Source organism: Diceros bicornis, chromosome 5, assembly GCF_020826845.1.
Source record: "Diceros bicornis minor isolate mBicDic1 chromosome 5, mDicBic1.mat.cur, whole genome shotgun sequence".
NCBI classification, from domain to species: Eukaryota; Metazoa; Chordata; class Mammalia; order Perissodactyla; family Rhinocerotidae; genus Diceros; species Diceros bicornis.
In genome coordinates this window covers 70488900-70509046 of record NC_080744.1, presented here as the reverse complement: position 1 = coordinate 70509046, position 20147 = coordinate 70488900, and the positions used below count along the sequence as shown (strand labels likewise).

Below are 20147 nucleotides of genomic sequence, written 5' to 3'. Positions count from 1 at the left end.
TGTCTGTCCAGATCCTCTGCCCATTTTTTAATTGCATCATGTGTTTTTTTGCTATTGAGTTGTATGAGTTCTTTATATATTTTAGATAATAACCCCTTATCAATTATATGATTTGCAAATATTTTCTCCCATTCAGTCGATTGCCTTTTCATTTTGCTGATGGTTTCCTTTGCTGTGCAGAAACTTTTTAGTTTGATGCAGTCCCACTTGCTTATTTTTGCTTTTGTTGTCTTTGCTTTTGGTGTCAAATCCATAAAATAATTTCCAAGACCAAAGGCAAGGAGCTTACCCCGTATGTTTTCTTCTAGGAGTTTTATAGTTTCAAGTCTTTAATCCATTTTAAGTTAATTTTTGTCTATGGTGTAAGATAGTGGTTCAGTTTCATTCTTTTGTATTTTCCCAACATCATTTATTGAAGACACTGTCCTTTCCCCATTGTATGTTCTTGGTTCCTTTGTCATAAATTAATTGACCATATATGCACGGGTTTATTCCTGGGCTCTCTATTCTGTTCCATTGATCTATGTGTCTTATGCCAGTACCATACTGTTTTGATTACTATAGCTTTGTAATATATTTTGAATCAGGGAGTGTGATGCTTCTAGCTTTATTCTTTTTTCTCAAGATTGCTTTGGCTATTCAGAGTCTTTTGGTTCCATACAAATGTTAGGATTGTTTGTTCTATTTCTTTGAAAAATGCCATTGGAATTTTGATAGAGATTGCATTGAATCTGTATATTGCTTTGGATAGTACGGACATTTTAACAATATTAGTTCTTCCAATCCACGATCATGGATTATCTTTCCATTTATTTGTGTCTTCTTCAGTTTCTTTCATTAGCGTCTTATAGTTTTCAGTATACAGGTCTTTTACTTCCTTGGTTAAATTTATTCTTAGGTATTTTGTTCTTTTTGATGTAAATGGTATTATTGTCTTAATTTTTCTTTTTCATAGTTCATTATAAGTGTATAGAAATAAGTGTATAGAAACAGATTCTTGTGTATTGATTTTGTATCCTGCAGCTTTACTGAATTCTTTGATTAGTTCTAACAGGTTTTTTTTTTGAATCTTTAGAGTTTTCTATATATAATATTATGTCTTCTGCAAATAGTGACAGTTTTACTTGTTCCTTTCCAACTTGGATGCCTTTTATTTCTTTTTCTTGCTTAATTGCTCTGGCTAGGACTTCCAATACTTTGTTGAATAAAAGTAGCGAAAGTGGACATCATTGTCTTGTTCCTGTTATTAGAGGGAAGGCGTTCAGCTTTTCACCATTGAGTATGATGTTATCTGTGGGCTTGCCATATATTGCCTTTATTCTATTGAAGTACATTCCTTCTAGACCCACTTTGTTGAGAGTTTTTATCATAAATCGATGTAGAATTTTGTCAAATGCTTTTTCTGCATCTATCGAGACGATCCTGTGATTTTTATCCTTCATTTTGTTAATGTGGTGTATCACGTTGATTGATTCATGCATGTTGAACCCTCCTTGCATCACTGGAATAATTTCACTTGATCATGGTTTATGATCCTTTTAATGTATGGTTGAATTTGGTTTGCTAATATTTTGTTGAGAATTTTTACATCTATGTTCCTCAAGGATATTGACCTGTAATTTTCTTGTCCTTGTCTACTTTTGGTATCAGGATAATGCTGGCCTTGTAAAATGAGTTTGGAAGTGTTCCCTCCTCTTCTATTTTTTGGAAGAGTTTGAGAAGGATTGGTGTTAATTATTCTTTAAATGTTTGGTAGAATTCACCAGCGAAGCTGGAATTTTGTTTGTTAGTAGGCATAAAGTCTTTAATTTTTATTTATTTATTTATTTTTCCCCCCAAAGCCCCAGTAGATAGTTGTATGTCATAGTTGCACATCCTTCTGGTTGCTGTATGTGGGACGCAGCCTCAGCATGGCCGGAGAAGCAGTGTGATAGTTGTATGTCATAGTTGCACATCCTTCTGGTTGCTGTATGTGGGATGCAGCCTCAGCATGGCCGGAAAAGCAGTGTGTCGGTGCGCGCCCGGGATCCTAACCCAGACCGCCAGCAGCGGAGCGCTCGCACTTAACCGCTAAGCCACGGGGCCGGCCCAAGCATAAAGTCTTAATTAAAAAAAAAATAGACTGTTACTGGGAAAGGTATAAAACATTAAAAAAAAATAAGGAATATAAATGCAGTGGCATTGCACATGAGGTTTTATCTTTATTATCACAAAAGAAAACTTATGGGGTAACTTAAAAAAGTTTTTCTGAAGGTTATGTCTATACTGTTTGTTACATTTTCTCAATTCTGATTTATTGCTGTATTGTACATCTATTTCTCAGTCATAAGTCAGTCGTAAAGAGGTTCTCTCTTTTTTAAATAACAGCTTTATTGAGATGTAATTCACATACCATACCATTCACCTATTTAAAGTGTATAATTCAATGATTTTTAGCATGCAGGCATATCTCGGAGATATTGCAGGTTTGGTTCCAGACCACTACATTAAAGCAAATTTTGCAATAAAGTGAGTCACACGAATTTTTTGGTTTCCCAGTGCATATAAAAGTTATGTTTACACTATATTGTAGTCTATTAAGTGTGCAGCAGCATTATGTCTAAAAAACAATGTACAATACCTTACTTAAAAAATACTTTATTGCTAAAAAATGCTAACCATCATCTGAGCATTCAGAGAGTCGTAATCTTTTTGCTGGTGGAGGGTCTTGTAAAAAACAATATCTGCGAAGCACAGTAAAACGAGATATGCCTGTATTCAGAGTAGTGCGACCATCACCACAGTTGATTTTAGAACATTTTCATCTTCCCCTACCCCAAACCATCCCCTCCCTAGGCAATCACTAATCTATTTTCTATATCTGTAGATTTGCCTATTCTGGATATTTCGTGTAAATGGAATCATATAATATGTGGTCTTTTGTGACTGGCTTCTTTTACTTAGCATAATGTTTTCAAGGGTCATGTATGTTCTAGCATGTATCAGTAATTCATTTGTTTTTATAGCCAAATAATGTTCCATTGGATATACCACATTTTATCTATCCATTTATCATATGATGGGCATTTAGCTGACGAAGATTTGCCCTGAGCTAACATCTGTCACCAATCTTCCTCTTTTTGCTTGAGGAATAGTCACCCTGAGCTAACATCTGTTGCCAATCTTCCTCTATTTTGTATGTTGGTCACCACAGTATGGCCACTGAGGAGTGGTGTAGGTCTGTGCCCAGGAACTGAACCTGGGCCACCAAAGCCAAGCGTGCCAAATTTAACCACTAGGCCACCAGGCCGGCCCTATTATCAGTGTTTTTGATTATAGCCATCTTAGTGAGTGTGAAGTGGTATCTTATTGTGGTTTTGATTTGCAATATCCTGATGGCTAAAGATGTTGAACATCTTTTCATGTACTTATTGGCTGTTCTTCTTTGGAGAAATGTCTCTTCAGATCCCTTATGCATTTTAAAATTGAGTTATTGATTAGGTTATTTGGTCTTTTTATTATTGATTTGTAATGTGGTTCTTTATATATTCTAGATACAAGTCCCTTATCAGATATATGATTCACAAATGTTTTCTCCCAGTTCCTTCTTTTTAAGTCAAGAAAGGGAAGGAAAACTAAAATATATTAAGTAACTACTGTAATCAGCATTACACTTAGTGTTGTAAGAATGCCAAAATATAGAAATGATTCCTCCCTTCCAGGACATTGGTTTCTTTATGTGACATAATTGAAAAACAACACAGAACAGTATATGTTAAATAGTATACAATCTTGATCAAAAATAGTATGAAAAATAAATGCCCTGGGATTCCAGGGAGTCCAGGTTGAAAGAAATTGATTTAAAGTATTTATTTTGAGTAGAATGAGCAAATATTAACTCTTGAAAACAGCTTTTAAAAAATAATTTTTGTTTGATTCAGTTTCTATAGAATTTAGCTTATATACAGTATCATGTATACCGTGTCAGTCTTTCTACTGGACTATAAATATGGATGTTGTCTCCGTTTACCAGAGTATTCCCAGCACTTGGTACAGTGCTTGATACAAGGCACATGTCCAATAAAAGATTGTTGAATGAATGAATGAGCAAATATCAGTGTGGGCTAGAGCTCTCAGAGAGTGTGACACTAATTAAGCTCTTTTAGAAAGTTGTCACAGATAAAAGATGTTAGAGTGAAAAGAGGGGCCGGCCCCCTGGCTTGGCGGTTAAGTGCGCGCGCTCCGTTGCTGGCGGCCTGGGTTCGGATCCTGGGTGCGCACTGGCGCACCGCTTGTCCGGCCATGCTGAGGCCGCGTCCCACATACAGCAACTAGAAGGATGTGCAGCTATGACAGACAACTATCTACTGGGGCTTTAGGGGAAAAAATAAATAAATAAATAAAATTATTAGAGTGAAAAGAGTAGGAGGCTGAGGGGAGCCCTGGCTGCCCTTCAGAGCTCTGCCATTAATGCACTCTGTTGCACTGGCCTTTCTAGTCATATATCCTCATTTGTGGAGTGAAGGGAATGCATTGGATCATCCCTTTTGTAACATGCTGAAGTTTTTGGGCAGTATAAACTTAAAACATTTAGAACAAGCTAAAAAAGCATGACTTCTAAGTAGAATCTGAGTGCACCCTTAAGGTTTTGTGCTAAAATACCACTGGCATTTGCACCTGCCATTTCTATAAAGTTCTAAGAAAATGGTATTTCTAGTACTGGATGTACTAATATTGGAAGACATTTACAAGGCAGTATCTTTTTTTTGAAATTGTTGTCAGTATATGCTTCTTTACTAAAGTGGAATTTTTTTAAATTTATTTTTTTATTGAGGTAACATTGATTTGTAACATTATATAAATCTCAGGTATACATCATTATATTTCGACTTCTGTATAGACTACATCATGTTCACTGTCAAAAGTCTAATTGCCATCCATCACCATACATATGTGCCCTTTTAGCCCTTTCACCCTCCCCCTCCCTTCCCCTCTGGGGAATCTATTCTCTCTATCTATGTTGTTTTAGCTTCCACATATGAGTGAAATCATACACCATTTGGCTTCCTCCATCTGACGTATTTTGCTTAGCATAATACCCTCAAGGTCTATTCATATTGTCACAAATGGCAAGATTTCATCTTTTTTAATGGCTGAGTAATATTCCATTGTGTATAAGTGTATATATATATATACCACATCTTCTTTATCCATTCGTCCCTTGATGGGCACTTAGGTTGTTTCCAAGTGGCTATTGTGAATAATGCTGCAGTGAACATAGGGGTGCATATATCTTTTCGAATTAAGTGTTTTCACGTTCTCTGGATAAATACCCACAAGTGGAATTACTGGATCATATGGTAGTTCTATTTTTAATTTTTTGAGGAATCTCCATACTGTTTTCCATAGTGGCTGCACCAGTTTACATTCCCACCAGCAGTGCATGAGGATTTGCTTTTCTCCACATCCTCTCCAACACTTGTTATTTCTTGTCTTTTAAATAATAGCTATTTTGACAGGTATGAGGTGATATCTCATTGTGGTTTTGATTTGCATTTTCCTAATAATTAGTGATGTTGAACACCTTTTCATGTGCCTCTTGGCCATCTATATATCTTCTTTGGAAAAATGTCTCATATCCTCTGCCCATTTTTTTTTTTTTTCTGAAGTGATTTTTTTTTTTTAATTGATGTTTTAATGGTTTCTAACATTGTGAAATTTTGGGTTGTACATTTTTGTTTGTCCATCACCATATATATGACTCCCTTCACCCCTTGTGCCCATCCCCCACCCCCACTGCCCCGGGTAACCACAGTCCAGTTTTCTCTGTCCATGTGTTGGTTTATATTCCACATATGAGTGAGATCATACAGTGTTTGTCTTTCTCTTTCTGGCTTATTTCACTTAACATAATACGCTCCAGGCCCATCCATGTTGTTGCAAATGGGACGATTTTGTCTTTTTTTATGGCTGAGTAGTATTCCATTGTGTATATATACCACATTTTCTTAATCCAGTCGTCAGTCGAGGGACACTTAGGTTGCTTCTACTTCTTGGCTATGGTGACTAATGTTGCAATGAACATAGGGGTGCATAAGCCTCTTTGGATTGTTGATTTCAGGTTCGTTGGATAGATTCCCAGTAGTGGGATGGCTGGATCATAGGGCATCTCTATTTTTAATTCTTTGAGGAATCTCCATACCGTTTTCCATAGAGGCTGTACCAGTTTGCATTCCCACCAGCTGTGTATGAGGGTTCCTGTTTCTCCACACCCTCTCCAACATTTGTTGTTTTTTGTCTTGGTGATTATAGCCATTCTAACGGGCGTGAGGTGGTATCTTAGTGTTGTTTTGATTTGCATTTCCCTGATGATTAATGATGTTGAGCATCTTTTCATGTGCCTATTGGCCATCTGTATATCTTCCTTGGAGAAGTGTCTGTTCATTTCCTCTGCCCATTTTTTGATCGGGTTGTTTGTTTTTTTGTTGTTCAGTTGTGTGAGTTCTTTATATATTATGGAGATCAACCCCTTGTCAGAGGTATGTTTTGCAAATATTCTCTCCCAGCTGGTTGGTTGTCTGTTCTTCTTGATTCTGGTTTCATTTGTCTTATAAAAGCTCTTTAATCTGATAAAGTCCCACTTGTTTATTTTTTCTTTAGTTTCCCTAGTCTGGGTAGGCATGTCATCTGAAAAGATTCCTTTAAAACCAATGTCAAATAGTGTGTTGCCTATATTTTCTTCTATGAGTTTTATAGTTTCAGGTCTCACCTTCAGGTCTTTGATCCATTTTGAGTTAATTTTTGTGAATGGCGATAGCACATGGTCCACTTTCATTCTTTTGCATGTGGCTGTCCAGTTTTCCCAACACCATTTATTGAAGAGACTTTCCTTTCTCCATTGCATGTTCTTAGCACCTTTGTCGAAAATTAGCTGTCTGTATATGTGTGGTTTTATTTCTGGGCTTTCAGTTCTGTTCCATTGATCTGTGTGTCTGTTTTTGTACCAGTACCATGCTGTTTTGATTACTATTGCTTTGTAGTATGTTTTGAAGTCAGCCTCTGCCCATTTTTTAATTGGGTGGTTTGGTTTTTTGTTGTTGACTTGTATGAGTTCTTTATATATTTTGGATATTAACCCCTTATCAGATATATGATTTGCAAATATCTTCTCCCAATTGGTAGGTTGCCTTTTCATTTTCTTGATGGTTTCCTTTGTTGTGCAGAAGCTTTTTAGTTTGATGTAATCCTATTTGTTTATTTTTTTCTTTGGTTTCCCTTGCCTGGGGAGACATGATATTCAACAAGATACTTCTAAGACTAGTGTCAAAGAGTGGACTGTCTATGTTTTCTTCTAGGAGTTTTATGGTTTCAGGTCTTACATTCAAGTGTTTAATCCATTTTGAGTTAATTTTTGTGTATGGTGTAAGATAATGGTCAACTTTTGTTTTTTTGTGTGTGTGGCTGTCCGGTTTTCTCAACACCGTTTATTTATTTATTTGAAGTAACATTGGTTTATAACATTATATAAATTTCAGGTGTACATCATTATATTTCAATTTCTGTGTAGATTACATCATGTTTACCACCCAAAGACTAATTACAATCCATCACCATAAACGTGCCTAATCACCCCTTTTGCTTTCCTCCCTCCACCCTACCTCTCTGGTAACCACCAATCCCATCTCTGTCTCTATGTGTTTGTTTGTTGTTGTTTTTATCTTCTATTTATGGGTGAGATCATACGGTATTTGACTTTCTCCCTCTGACTTATTTCACTTAGCATAATACCCTCAAGGTCCATCCATGTTGTCACAAATGGCAAGATTTCATCCTTTTTTATGGCTGTGTAGTATTCCATTGTGTGTATATATATCACATCTTCTTTATCTGTTTGTCCCTTGATGGGCACCTAGGTTGCTTCCAAGTCTTGGCTATTGTGAATAGTGCAGCAATGAACATAGGGGTGCATATATCTTTACGCATTCGTGTTTGCATGTTCTTTGGATAAATACCCAGCAGTGGAATAGCTGGATCGTATGGTAGTTCTAGTCTTAATTTTTTGAGGAATCTCCATACTGTTTTCCATAGTAGCCGCACCAGTTTGCACTCCCACCAGCGGTGTATGAGAGTTCCCTTCTCTCCACATCCTTTCCAACACTTGTTATTTTTTCTCTTGTTAATTATAGCTATTCTGACGGCATGAGGTGAATCTCATTGTAGTTTTGATTTGCATTTTCCTAATAATGAGTGATGTGGAACATCTTTTCATGTGCCTGTTGGCCATCTGTATATCTTCTATGGAAAAATGTCTGTTCAGATCTTCTGTTCATTTTTTAGTTGAGTTGTTAGTTTTTTGTTGTTAAGATATATGAGTTCTTTATATATTTTGGACATTAACCCGTTATCAGATATATGGTTTGCAAATATCGTCTCCCAGTTGTTAGGTTGTCTTTTCATTTTGTTGATGGTTTCCTTTGCTGTGCAGAAGGTTTTCAGTTTGATGTAGTCCCATTTTTTTATTTTTTCTATTGTTTCTCTTGCCTGGTCAGACCCAGTACTTGAAAACATGCTGCTAAGACCAATGTCAAAGAGTGTACTGCCTATGTTTTCTTCTAGAAGTTTTATGGTTTCAGGTCTTACATTCAAGTCTTTAATCTATTTTGAGTTAACTTTTGTGTATGGTGTAAGATAATGGTCTACTTTCATTCTTTTGCACGCGGCTGTCCAGTTTTCCGAACACCGTTTATTGAAGAGACTTTCTTTTCTCCATTGTATGTTCTTGGCTCCCTTGTCGAAAATTAGTTGTCCGTAGACGTGTGGGTTTATTTCTGGGCTCTCGATTCTGTTCCATTTATCTGTGTGTCTGTTTTTCTGGAAGTACCATGCTGTTTTGATTACTATAGCTTTGTAGTATATATATATATATATATATATATATATATATATATATATATATATATATATTTTTGTGTGTGTGTGTGGGGAAGATCAGCCCTGAGCTGACATCTGCCAATCCTCCTCTTTTTGCTGAGGAAGACTGGCCCTGGGCTAACATCCATGCCCATCTTCCTCCACTTTATATGGGATGCTGCCACAGCATGGCTTGACAAGTGGTGCATCGGTGCGCGCCCGGGATCCGAACCGGCGAACCCTGGGTTGCCGCAGTGGAGCACGCGCACATAACCGCTTGTGCCACTGAGCCAGCCCCGGCTTTGTAGTGTATTTTTAAATCAGGGAGTTTGATCTCTCCAGCTTTGTTCTTTTTTCTCAGGATTCCCTTGGCTATTCAGGTTGTTTTGTTGTTCCATATAAATTTTAGGATTCTTTATTCTATTTCAATGAAAAAATGTCATTGGGACTTTGATATGGATTGCATTGAATCTGTAGATTGCTTTAGGAAGTATGGACATTTTAACTTTGTTAATTCTTCCAATCCATGGAGCATGGAATATCTTTCCATTTCTTTGTGTCTTCTTTGATTTCTTGCAACAATGTCTTATAGTTTTTAGTGTACACATCTTTCATCTCCTTGGTCAAATTTATTCCTGGGTGTTTTATTCTTTTGTTGCAATTGTAAATGGGATTGTATTCTTGATTTCTCTTTCTGCTATTTCGTTGTTAGTGTATAGAAATACAACTGACTTTTGTATGTTGATTTATTGCCCTGCAAGTTTACTTTATTCGTTCATTGTTTCCAGAAGTTTTTTTGTGGATTCTTTAGGGTTTTCTATATATAAAATCATGTCACCTGAAAATAGTGACAGTTTCACTTCTTCCTTTCCAATTTGGATGCCTTCTTTTCTTTTTCTTGCCTAAATGCTCTGGCTAGGACTTCCAATACTGTGTTAAATAAGAGTGTTGAAAGTGGGCATCCTTGTCTGGTTCCTGTTCTTAGAGGAATAGCTTTCTGTTTTTTTACCATTAAATATGATGTTAGCTATGGGTTTGTCATATATGGCTTTTATTGTGTTGAGGTACTTTCCTTCTATATCCATTTTATTCAGAGTTTTTATCATAAATGGATGCTGTATCTTGTCAAATGCTTTCTCTGAGTCTATTAAGATGATCATGTGATTTTTATTCTTCATTTTGTTAATGTGGTGTATCACACTGATTAATTTGTGGATGTTGAACCATCCTTGCATCCATGGAATAAATCCCACTTGATGATGGTATATGATCCTTTTAATGTGTTGTTGTATTCGATTTGCTAATATTTTATTGAGGATTTTTGCATCTATGTTCATCAGCGATATTGGGCCTGCAATTTTTTTGTGTGTCTTGCCCTTGTCTGATTTTGTATCAGGGTAATGTTGGCCTCAAAGAATGAGTTAGGAAGCATCCCTTCCTCTTCAATTTTTGGAAGAGTTTGAGAAGGATAAGTATTAAATCTTCTTTGAATGTTTGGTAGAAATCACCAGAGAAGCTGTCTGGTCCTGGACTTTTGTTTTTTGAGAGATTTTTGATTACTATTTTGATCTCCTTACTAGTGATCGGTCTATTCAGATTCTCTATTTCTTCTTGATTCAGTTTTGGAATGTTATATAATTCTAAGAATTTATCCATTTCTTCTAGATTACCCAATTTGTTGGTGTATAGCTTTTCATAGTATTCTCTTATAATCCTTTGTATTTCTGTGATACCCATTGTAATTTCTCCTCTTTCATTTCTGATTTTATTTATTTGAGCCTTCTCTCTTTTTTTCTTAGTGGGTCTAGCTGAAGGTTTATTAATTTTATGTTTTCAAAGAACTAGCCCTTAGGTTCATTGATCTTTTCTATTGCCTTTTTAGTCTCTATTTCATTTATTTCCATTCTAACTTTTATTATTTCCTTCCTTCTATTGGCAGTATGTTAAGGGTTCTCATTAGGTAGAATTTTGGGATTAATTTATCATTTTCTTTATTTATATCCTATCTACTTTCTTTCAAAGAAGATTTGAGGTGGCAATTCAAGGTAGTAGTTTTTTCTCTAAGGCACAAGTTCCTTAGATGCTATTAAAAAACATTTTGTTATCTTTATCTTTTAAACAACCTTAAACTTTTGGTATTTCAGAGACTATAAAATTTTTAAATAGGATTAGAAGAGGAGAAATGTTTCAATAATGCTATTTTAACTTGAAGCTCTAAAATTAATGGCTTTTAAACATTAAAAAGAATGACTTTCCAGTATATAATATTCTAATTGAATTGAAATATCTCCAATGCTATGCATTTCAGCATAAGGAGACTTTTATGGGAGACACGCCAAACTCTATGGTATTTCTAGATTAAATCAAGTATCTTGAATTTCCCAGGGAAACAAGACATAAACTCTTGAGGAATAAGCTGCTGTATTAATGAGGAAATAGGCAGTGAAGAAAATCAGGGAATGGTTTTCCTCTAGCTAGAGTAACTAGATGTTCTTTAATAGCTCCATGTAGAAAACTTGGTCTATCATAAAAGAGAAGATTTTGTGAAAGTTCTAATTTTCTGTCAGATCATTTCTTTTAGATTGGAGAAGGACCATCACTAGCTATTATAAATCCCTCAGTGTATACTTGATGATAAATAAGCCAGTGACATTTTGTTTTAAGTAAATATTTTTTTGTTGTAAAATCATGGGTCTTGAGTAAATGTCATGCTTGAATTTCACACATTTCACGTTTCTTTAACAGAGACTCCAGTCCATACAACACTGAAAACTCTCGTTTCTTCAGAGAGTCTGTTTAAGCTCAGGAGAAGTATAAACATAACTGTGATCCATAAATCTAACCAATATTTGGCTATGGCATCTAGAACTTTTAAAATTTTGTCTTTTTTTTTTTCCATATTAGGCCCTAAGGTAGTTTCATACAAATGTATAGCAACAAAGATATGGCAAACCTGAATGATTTATTCAGTATTTGTGTTTTTGTATATTAAAATCATGTAAATTAAAGCATGTTTATTTTGTATTTATGGTTGACAAATGAACTTTACTTCAATACATCTATTTTCTAGGTTTGGAATTTTATGGTAAGCAACCCCCCTAGCCCTGGTAATTTAAAAGCTTTTGTTACTTAGATTTTTAAGTGATTCTGTATTAAGTGCTGAGTGCTTCTTAAGGAACTCAGCATATTTGCATGTGAGTAATCTGATTTAAGATTATAAAGAAATATATCTGAACCAGAGGGTCCCTTATTGATCACAAACATTTGTATTAGCATTTCATTTTAAAAGCTCCACTAATAATAGCCTAAATAGTACTTTGGTTCATTAATAATGCTGAACTTTCTTTAAAGTAAACGTGTTTGGTGGGAGAGAAGCCAGTACACTAACTTTTAAAAATTTATTATACAGGATTAGCTGAACCATCCTCTGTTGCAAAACATGAAGATAGTTTGTTTAAGGATTTATTTCAAGACTACGAAAGATGGGTTCGTCCTGTGGAATACCTGAATGACAAAATAAAAATAAAGTTTGGCCTTGCAATATCTCAATTAGTGGATGTGGTAGGTGTGCATATCATTACATATTCAGTTTCACACAGAGTTATTAGAGCATATTGTATGCCCAGGCATTGTATTAGGCACCAAAGATTATCAAGGTGAATGAGACACAGTCCTTTTCCTCAAGGAACTCAGCAGGGAAAAATAATCATTACAGCACAGACATAGGAATACACTGTGTTTATGTAATATTGTATAGCTTAGAAATCATTTTATCTCATTTGGTAATAATAATAGGTCTATTTTTTAATAAATTCAAAGATATGAAACATTTTATATGGAAATTTCTCCTTAAATGTGTTTAAAAAATACCATCAAAAAGTCAAAAATTTTAAGAGTAAAAGTCCAAGAGTAGAGTTGTAGATTCTTAGGACCAAAAAGTCTCTCAACAAATCATTGACTCAGTATCACACTTTAAACATTTCAGAGGTTTTTTCATGTAACATTCACTGGGGACTATAAATTCCCTTGATAACTTGTTCTTATTGTCAAGAGATTCTTTCTATTTAAACTAAAAAGTTCACACTACTTTTTAAACTAGTTTCTTCTTGCTCTCATCACGTCAATCAACAATTATTTCCCTGCTGTGTTCCCAGAATAGTCAACATGTGTGTGTGTGTATATTTTTAAATAACATTATAGGTGGGCCTTTATTTTCTGATTAGAGAAGCAATGCATGCTTTTTGTAGAGAGTTTGGAAAGTTCAAAAAAATACAAATAAGAAAATAAAATAAAAATTGACTGTAATTCTACTACCTAGAGATGACCAGTGGTAACATTTTGTTGTATTTCTTGCTAGTTTTTTCTTTGTGAGAATGTTAACAAAATTGGAATATTATTTTAGATATAATTTTGATTACTGCTTTTTTCCCTATTGTTACACGATGAACATGTTCTTATGTTCTTATACAATCTTCAATGTATATTTTATGTACATATATTTACGTACACTTTAATGGCTATGTGATATTCCATTTATAATTTAAACATTCTCCTATTGTTGGCAGAAGCTTGTTCCAATTTTTCTTATTATAAATGACGATGATGAATATATTTGTACACCAATGTCTGAATTTCTCCTTTCCTTAAGAAAGGCAGTTAGTGAATCAGAGGATATGCATTTTGTAAATCTGTTGATGTGTCACCTAATTGCTTCCAGAAAGATCAATGAATATGGACTGTGTGCTTGACCCTTTGCTAGGCAATATGGGGAGATTTTAAATATAAATAAAAATAGAGAAGTAGGAAGTCAGAGAGGTAGGACTTGTTCTCAAAGACTTTTCTTTCTAATTGGGACTATTATCTTGTAAATGGAGTAACTGTAGAACACTGCAAATCGTGATGCCAAAAGATCTGGAAATTCAGATCTCGATGACTGAAATAAGCAGAGAAAGCAGGAGAGAGGAGGTGGCACTTGAGCTGGCCTTGTAGTAAGTGTAGGATTTGACATGCAGAGAGGAGAGTACTTTAATAACCAGGAACAGTATACTCATAGGTATAGGAGTAATACTGAGCCTTGTTGTTCAGCTGTTTAGATCAACAGGTTGATGTTGGGAGCCCCACTACGTAGGGATGGTCTGACTGGATGGTGAGGAGGCGGAGTGATCCCTGCATGCCACTGTGCCTCTGCTGCCATTTCTTCTGTTTGGAAAATTTTCCTTCTCAGCACAGCCATTTATCCTTCAAGGCCAAATCCATTTGTCAGACCCTTTGTGAAATCCAGAGTTCGTAAGCCAGTCTCTCCTCTGTTCCAGCAGCCCTTTGCACTTTAATATAGTGCCCGTTACGCTGACTGGCACTCATGTGCTGGCATGGCATCATCAAAGAAGGTGAGCTTTATTCCTTGTGTCTGTCCTGGAGCCTAGCTTGGTGTCTGGTACATAGTAAATGCTGAATGAATGAGAGATCTGATAGGCAACAGACACGGTAAAAGCAGTACTTTAGGATGATCAGTGAAACAGTTAAATACGTGGTTTTGAGGAATGAAAGAGAGATTAGGAACTTGAGAGGCAAGTTAGAAGACCACGTAGAAGAAGGAACAGGACTTGACCACTGAATATAGAGGGAGGTGTCTAATTTTGAAGCCTAGGTGCTTAGAAGAGTAACAAATTTGAAAGATAAAATTAGTTGTTATGGGGATAGAGCTGAGAAGATGAGTTTGATTTTGATATGGGTGGTTGTGGTACATTGAAAAGAAAATGTTCATGAGGCCCTTGGAAAGTCTCGCACTGGCTCTGCAGTGAGAGATGAGGCTGAGGACGTCCGTTTGGAACTGCTGGCCTGGGGGTGATTGTTGAAACTTTGGATTGATGAATTTTTAAAGCAAGCAGGGAGAACAGGAGCCTGATCCTTGACGAGCATTCATAGAAAGTGGTAGAGGCAAGGGTTAGCCAAGCAGAGAAGTTGAAGAAGGGTTGCTTCTTGAGAGAAGAGCCCAGAAAATGTATTGTCAGTGACTGAGAGGGGAAGAGGACTGGAGTCAAGGAAGATGAGGGCCAAGGTCCCTGGAGAGTGAGCATAGAAGGTTCGCTGAATTGCTTCTAAGCTGATTTATGTTCCCTTTAATTGCTAAGGTCTTTCCGCCTCAACCTTGTACTCGTGTTTGGTGACTTTTCCTTGAAGTTTTGTCAGATTCTTACCTTACTTCTTATGTGTTCTCGCTCTTTTTAAAATCTCAGTGTTGGCTTGTTTGTTTTGATTTTATTTTTATGGTCAGGTTAAAAAAAAACTATTACCCCTAAAACTTTTCTGCTATACCCGCGTGTAGTTAACATTTCTCCATTTATCTGTGATTTCCTCCTGGGTGTCATCCTACGTTTGTCCTTACTCGATTTGGTTGTTGTTGCATCCTCCATTGTGCTGAGCACATTATAGATGCTCGGGAGATTCTTGAGGCTACCTTAAATTGGGCTGTATCCCTAAGGTAATGGCTAACCCCCATATATTTGGGGCCAGTTGTGAACTTACGGGTTATTCTTTTATCTATGTTACTATTGACAGTACTAAGTATTGACTGGGTCCTAGCCTATAGAGCAAAATCTGTGTGTGTTCACATTTTTCTGGGGAAAGGGTCCAAATTTTCATTAGCTTCTCAAAGATGACCTACTGCCATACAGCATCATAGGTAATAGGTTTACCAGAACTTTCCTAATTGTTAATGCCTCTGTTTAGAACTTTTGCCTAAAAGGCATATTCCAATGCAGGGATCAGCAGTTATTCTGGATGGTGTGTGACTTTAGGGAGGACATGGAGCTGGTGGGGTAGGGTTTAAATTTAGGGGTTTTGAGTTCCAGAATCGGTTCTACCACTAATCAGTGGTGTGATTTTATGCAAGTCGCCTCACTGGGCTAGTTTCCATATTTGCAGAAAGAAAGAATTGCAGTAGATAAAATCTCGAGGTCCTCTCCAGCCCTAGTGTTTTAATCAAGGAAAATTGCTCTTTGGAACTGCAGCGTAAGAGGGATGGCCACGCTCTATTTCCTAGGCCTCATTCTTCCCATGTAGGGACCTAACAGCTGCGTTTGTCCCTCGGGATGTTCCTTCTCTGGCCTCCTCCTTTCCCCTGAGTCATTCACCTGTTGTTGGAATGGATAGGGAATGGGGACCCTCCAGTCCCCTAAGCTGTGTACATCCCTGTCCTCTCTGTAACAGTAGGAATTGCCTCATACTTCTCTGGGTCTCTGTGCTGAGCACTGTATCTTACACACAGTCCATTTATGGTTGGTGATCATGATGATCTTATACTGGTTCAGTTGGCTCCATGATATTTCAGTAAAACTTAATGGAAGAGATGTCACTTTAATTTGGCCTTGAAAATTCGGTGAAGGACTGGCATAAACAAAGCTATGACAGCAGGAGGGTATGGCATAAGTGGCAAGTACCAAGGACCCCTGGTTCTATAGAAAAGGATGTAAAAGCTGTATGAAATTGCCATTCAAGGCTGTGACCTCAATATTTTTTTCTACATAGCAGCTCCACAGAGATTCTAATTTGTGCCTCAGTAGAGGCAAATGATTACAAGTTATAGTCCCTCAGGAATGCACAGAAACACCATATCTCACTGATTATAAGATGCACATTTTCCATATTTTAGCACTTCTGAAATCAATATGTGTCTTGTAATTAATGGCAGCTTGTAATTCATTATCAGCCTTTTTCTTTCTTAGTGCTAAGGACATAAAATAATGCTGTGCTTATTTCTTAGAGCGCATCTTAGATTTAAGGAAATATAGTAGTTGAGACTATGAATGTTAAATCTAAAAATGCCAATAGTGTACTTTAGGGCAGCTTATCTGAAATACAGAGTATGTTGAAAGGAATAATGTGAAATTAGGCTGGAAAAGAGATCCTGCTTTTCTAGAGAACCGGATTGATGAACAGAATGTAGAGGAGTGTTTATATAAAAATGAGAAAATTCTTATTTAATGAATTATTGTTTCTGTAATTGAAATAATGAACCTTATTTAAATTTTTATTTTATAGGATGAGAAAAATCAGTTAATGACAACAAATGTCTGGTTGAAACAGGTATGTATAAAATTCAGAGGTCCACCCACCTGTTGACTGGCGCCACTGTGACTATAGGATTTGTAGCACAAAGAGACATGAATATTTGGTGTTGGTGGGTTGGCCGGATGCAGAAAGATGAGGTAGATGGAGTTCTTGTGTTCTTTCAGTTAATATTATTTGAGTGCCTACTAGATGCCAGGCACTGTTCTGGGCTCTGGATAAATAGCAGTGAACAAAACAGACGCAAGTCCCTGCCCTCAAGGAACTTCATTTTGCTGGGGAGAGAATAAACAAGGAAGTTGTGTAGTACTTTAGAAGCCCTTCAGCTTGAAGAAAAATACATTGGGAAAGCAGATAGGGAGTGTTGGGGACTGTATTTTAAATAGGATGGTTAGGGAAAGTGTCACCGAGAAGGTCATGTTTGAACAAAGACTTGAAGGAGGAGAAGAAGCAAGCCATGTGAATATCTGGGGGAGGAGTGTTCCAGGCAGAGGGACTGGCAAGTGCAAAGGCCCTGAGGCTGGAGCATACCTAGTGTGTTCGGGGAGCAGCAAGGAGGCCAGTGTGGCTAGAGGTGAGTGAGCCACAAGGAGGGCTGTAGGAGATGAGGTCAGAGATGCAACAGGAGGCTCCTACTGTAGGTTATGAGTAGCAGCTCATAGGCCGCTCTAAGGATTTTGGCTTTTACTCTAACTGAGATGGGAACAGGCAAGAATGTAATGAATTATTTTAAGTACATAGTCCCTTTTATAGAAAAGACTTTTTTTTTTTTTTCTGGGCCATCTTACACTTGTCCTCAACTGCTGTTGAGTGCTTCCCTTTGTCTTTATTTTCCCTAATTTTTAATACCTACTACCAGTTCCCTAACCCGAAACTCCTAAAAGCCACGTATGCTTTCCTTGGGGTATAAGTCTTTACTTGACACCATCACAGAATTGTTACTGTGTGGAGGTTGGACACAGTGTTTAAATATGTGGAATGTGTAATAAATGCAACTGCTCTTTGCATGGACCAGTCCAGCCAATCAGTGACAATACAGCTAGAAAAGAGAATGTTTCCCTTGAACCTGGATCTTAGATGCCCATGGCTGCAACTCCTGGGCAAGGTCAGTTGGTGGGAGAAGAGGTGCTGAGCAGAGCCGTGAACCCACCCAGCTCTCGTCCTCACCTGTGTCTCATGTGGCCCATGGCTAGAGCCACTGCCCGAGGGGACAGGGCTATACTCCAGTACCCGTAAGAAAGAGGTGCAGGTGAGTCTTCTCTGTTTGGAGTAGAGATGATTTCATGCCTAACATTTCTGGGTTTGGCAAAAAGAGTGTAGTTTTCACTATTTTTGACTATTAATTTGATTGCAATTGAGGCAGATTTCTTTGTTTTAAAGGAATGGATAGATGTGAAATTAAGATGGAACCCTGATGACTATGGTGGAATAAAAGTTATACGTGTGCCTTCAGACTCTCTCTGGACACCAGACATTGTTTTGTTTGATAAGTAAGTTACATTCAAAATACCATTTTATGTTTTCAAAAGAAAACACTTGTGGGGCCGGCCCGGTGGCATAGTGGTTAAGTTCGTGCACTCCGCTTCGGCAGCCCGGGGTTTGTAGGTTCAAATCCCAGGCGCAGACTGACGCACTGCTCGTCAAGCCATGCTGTGGTGGCGTCCCACATACGAAATAGAGGAAGGTGGGCACAGATGTTAGCTCAGAGCCATTCTTCCTCAGCAAAAAGAGGAGAATTGGCAACAGATGTTAGCTCAGGGCCAATCTTCCTCACCAAAAAAAAAAAAAAAGAAAACACTTGTATCACTATTAGGCACTAGTAATTTTTTCTTCCTTTTGAAAATTGTTTAGCTATAAAGTCAAATGACTTTTTACATTCTTTTGTTTCATGAAGCTACCAACAAGTTCTGTGGATCCTCTCCTTTTTTGGTATATTGTTTTCTGATCATATAAGTGTTCTTTGATTTCTAAAATTTGTAAAACATTTGGAAAGTCCAGAAAGGTATAAGGAAGTAGGGGGAGGATCACCTATAATCAGTCCCATCCTCCCACCACTCAGAGGCAACCATGTTGTTAGCTTACACGTATAGTGAACTTACTCTGTGCCTGGCAGTGTGCTCAGTGCCTTCATTCAATTCTCACGATAACCTCAGGAGTCAGGTACGATTACGTCTATTTCACAGATGAGGAAACAGAGGTGGAAGGCAGTTATACTTTGTCCAAGATCACACAGCTCGCATGTGGTAGGGTGGGGGTACATACCAAGGCAGCCTGACATCCCCATTTACCCTCTTATTTACAAGACTACATATTTGGCAGACTGCCTTCCACATTTTTTGGTGTGTTTTTTACATAGTTGAGGTTATACTTTATGTTCAAATATGCATCCTTCTAATTTTGCTTAAGTACTGTATCATAATTATGCCATAAGGAGGAACATTGGGTTAATTATTAACTCATATTTATAGGCATTCTACTTAAGCATGTTTCAAGGATGGTTTTTAGCTTAGAGGAGAGGATAATTCTAGACGCCAGTTGCATTTTTTTTCTAGGACCATTCTAGGGCAAATCTGGGAATTTGTGCTTATCCTAAAGCACTTGGTCTTATTTGCAAGAAAGTATTTGGCATGAGGATGGAGCAAATGCTAAGCAAAAATATCTTTAATTTTTTAAAAGCTTTACCTCCATGCTTCTCAATATGTAAGGAGTGAACAAAGTTGTAAGGTAGCATGATGCAGCTTTCTGGAGTATCATTTTACTCTAAGGTATTGAAAACATTTTTATATTAAACGTGGATATATTACAGGGTAGTGTGCAAAAGTCACATGAATTTTAACATAAAGAACAATATTTCAAAGAAATCTTATGTTGGTTGTGCAGCCTCCTGCTAGACTTCTCCAGTGTATGAGTTCACTTGGAGGCAGAAGTTGAAAGGCATGGCTGTTTTTCAGGGTCATGCCCAGCTTGGTGCTAATGTTATTTTCATGCCCAGCTTGGTGCTAATGTTATTTTCATGTCAACGTAGCAAGCATCCAGTATTTGTGATGGAAGGGGAAGAGCAGTGTGTGGGGAGTCTAGGAATGTGGATTCAAGTTCTGGCTCTGTGCATGTCCATTGTATAAATAGCCTAATTATATTTTGCCTGTAAGTGAAAAATTTTTTTTTTTTTTGGTGAGGAAGATTGGCCCTGA

At 37.1% G+C, this 20147-nt stretch overlaps 1 protein-coding gene across 1 annotated transcript in view; it reads left to right on the top strand.

Annotated features, from left to right (window-relative positions):
* CHRNA5 (cholinergic receptor nicotinic alpha 5 subunit) overlaps positions 1 to 20147 on the top strand; it is a 46534-nt gene that overhangs the window by 22604 nt on the left and 3783 nt on the right. The window contains exons 2-4 of the mRNA XM_058542167.1: positions 12299 to 12450; positions 16930 to 16974; positions 18337 to 18446. Of these exons, the coding sequence (XP_058398150.1) occupies positions 12299 to 12450; positions 16930 to 16974; positions 18337 to 18446 (307 nt within the window). The remainder of the gene's footprint in view (positions 1 to 12298; positions 12451 to 16929; positions 16975 to 18336; positions 18447 to 20147) is intronic.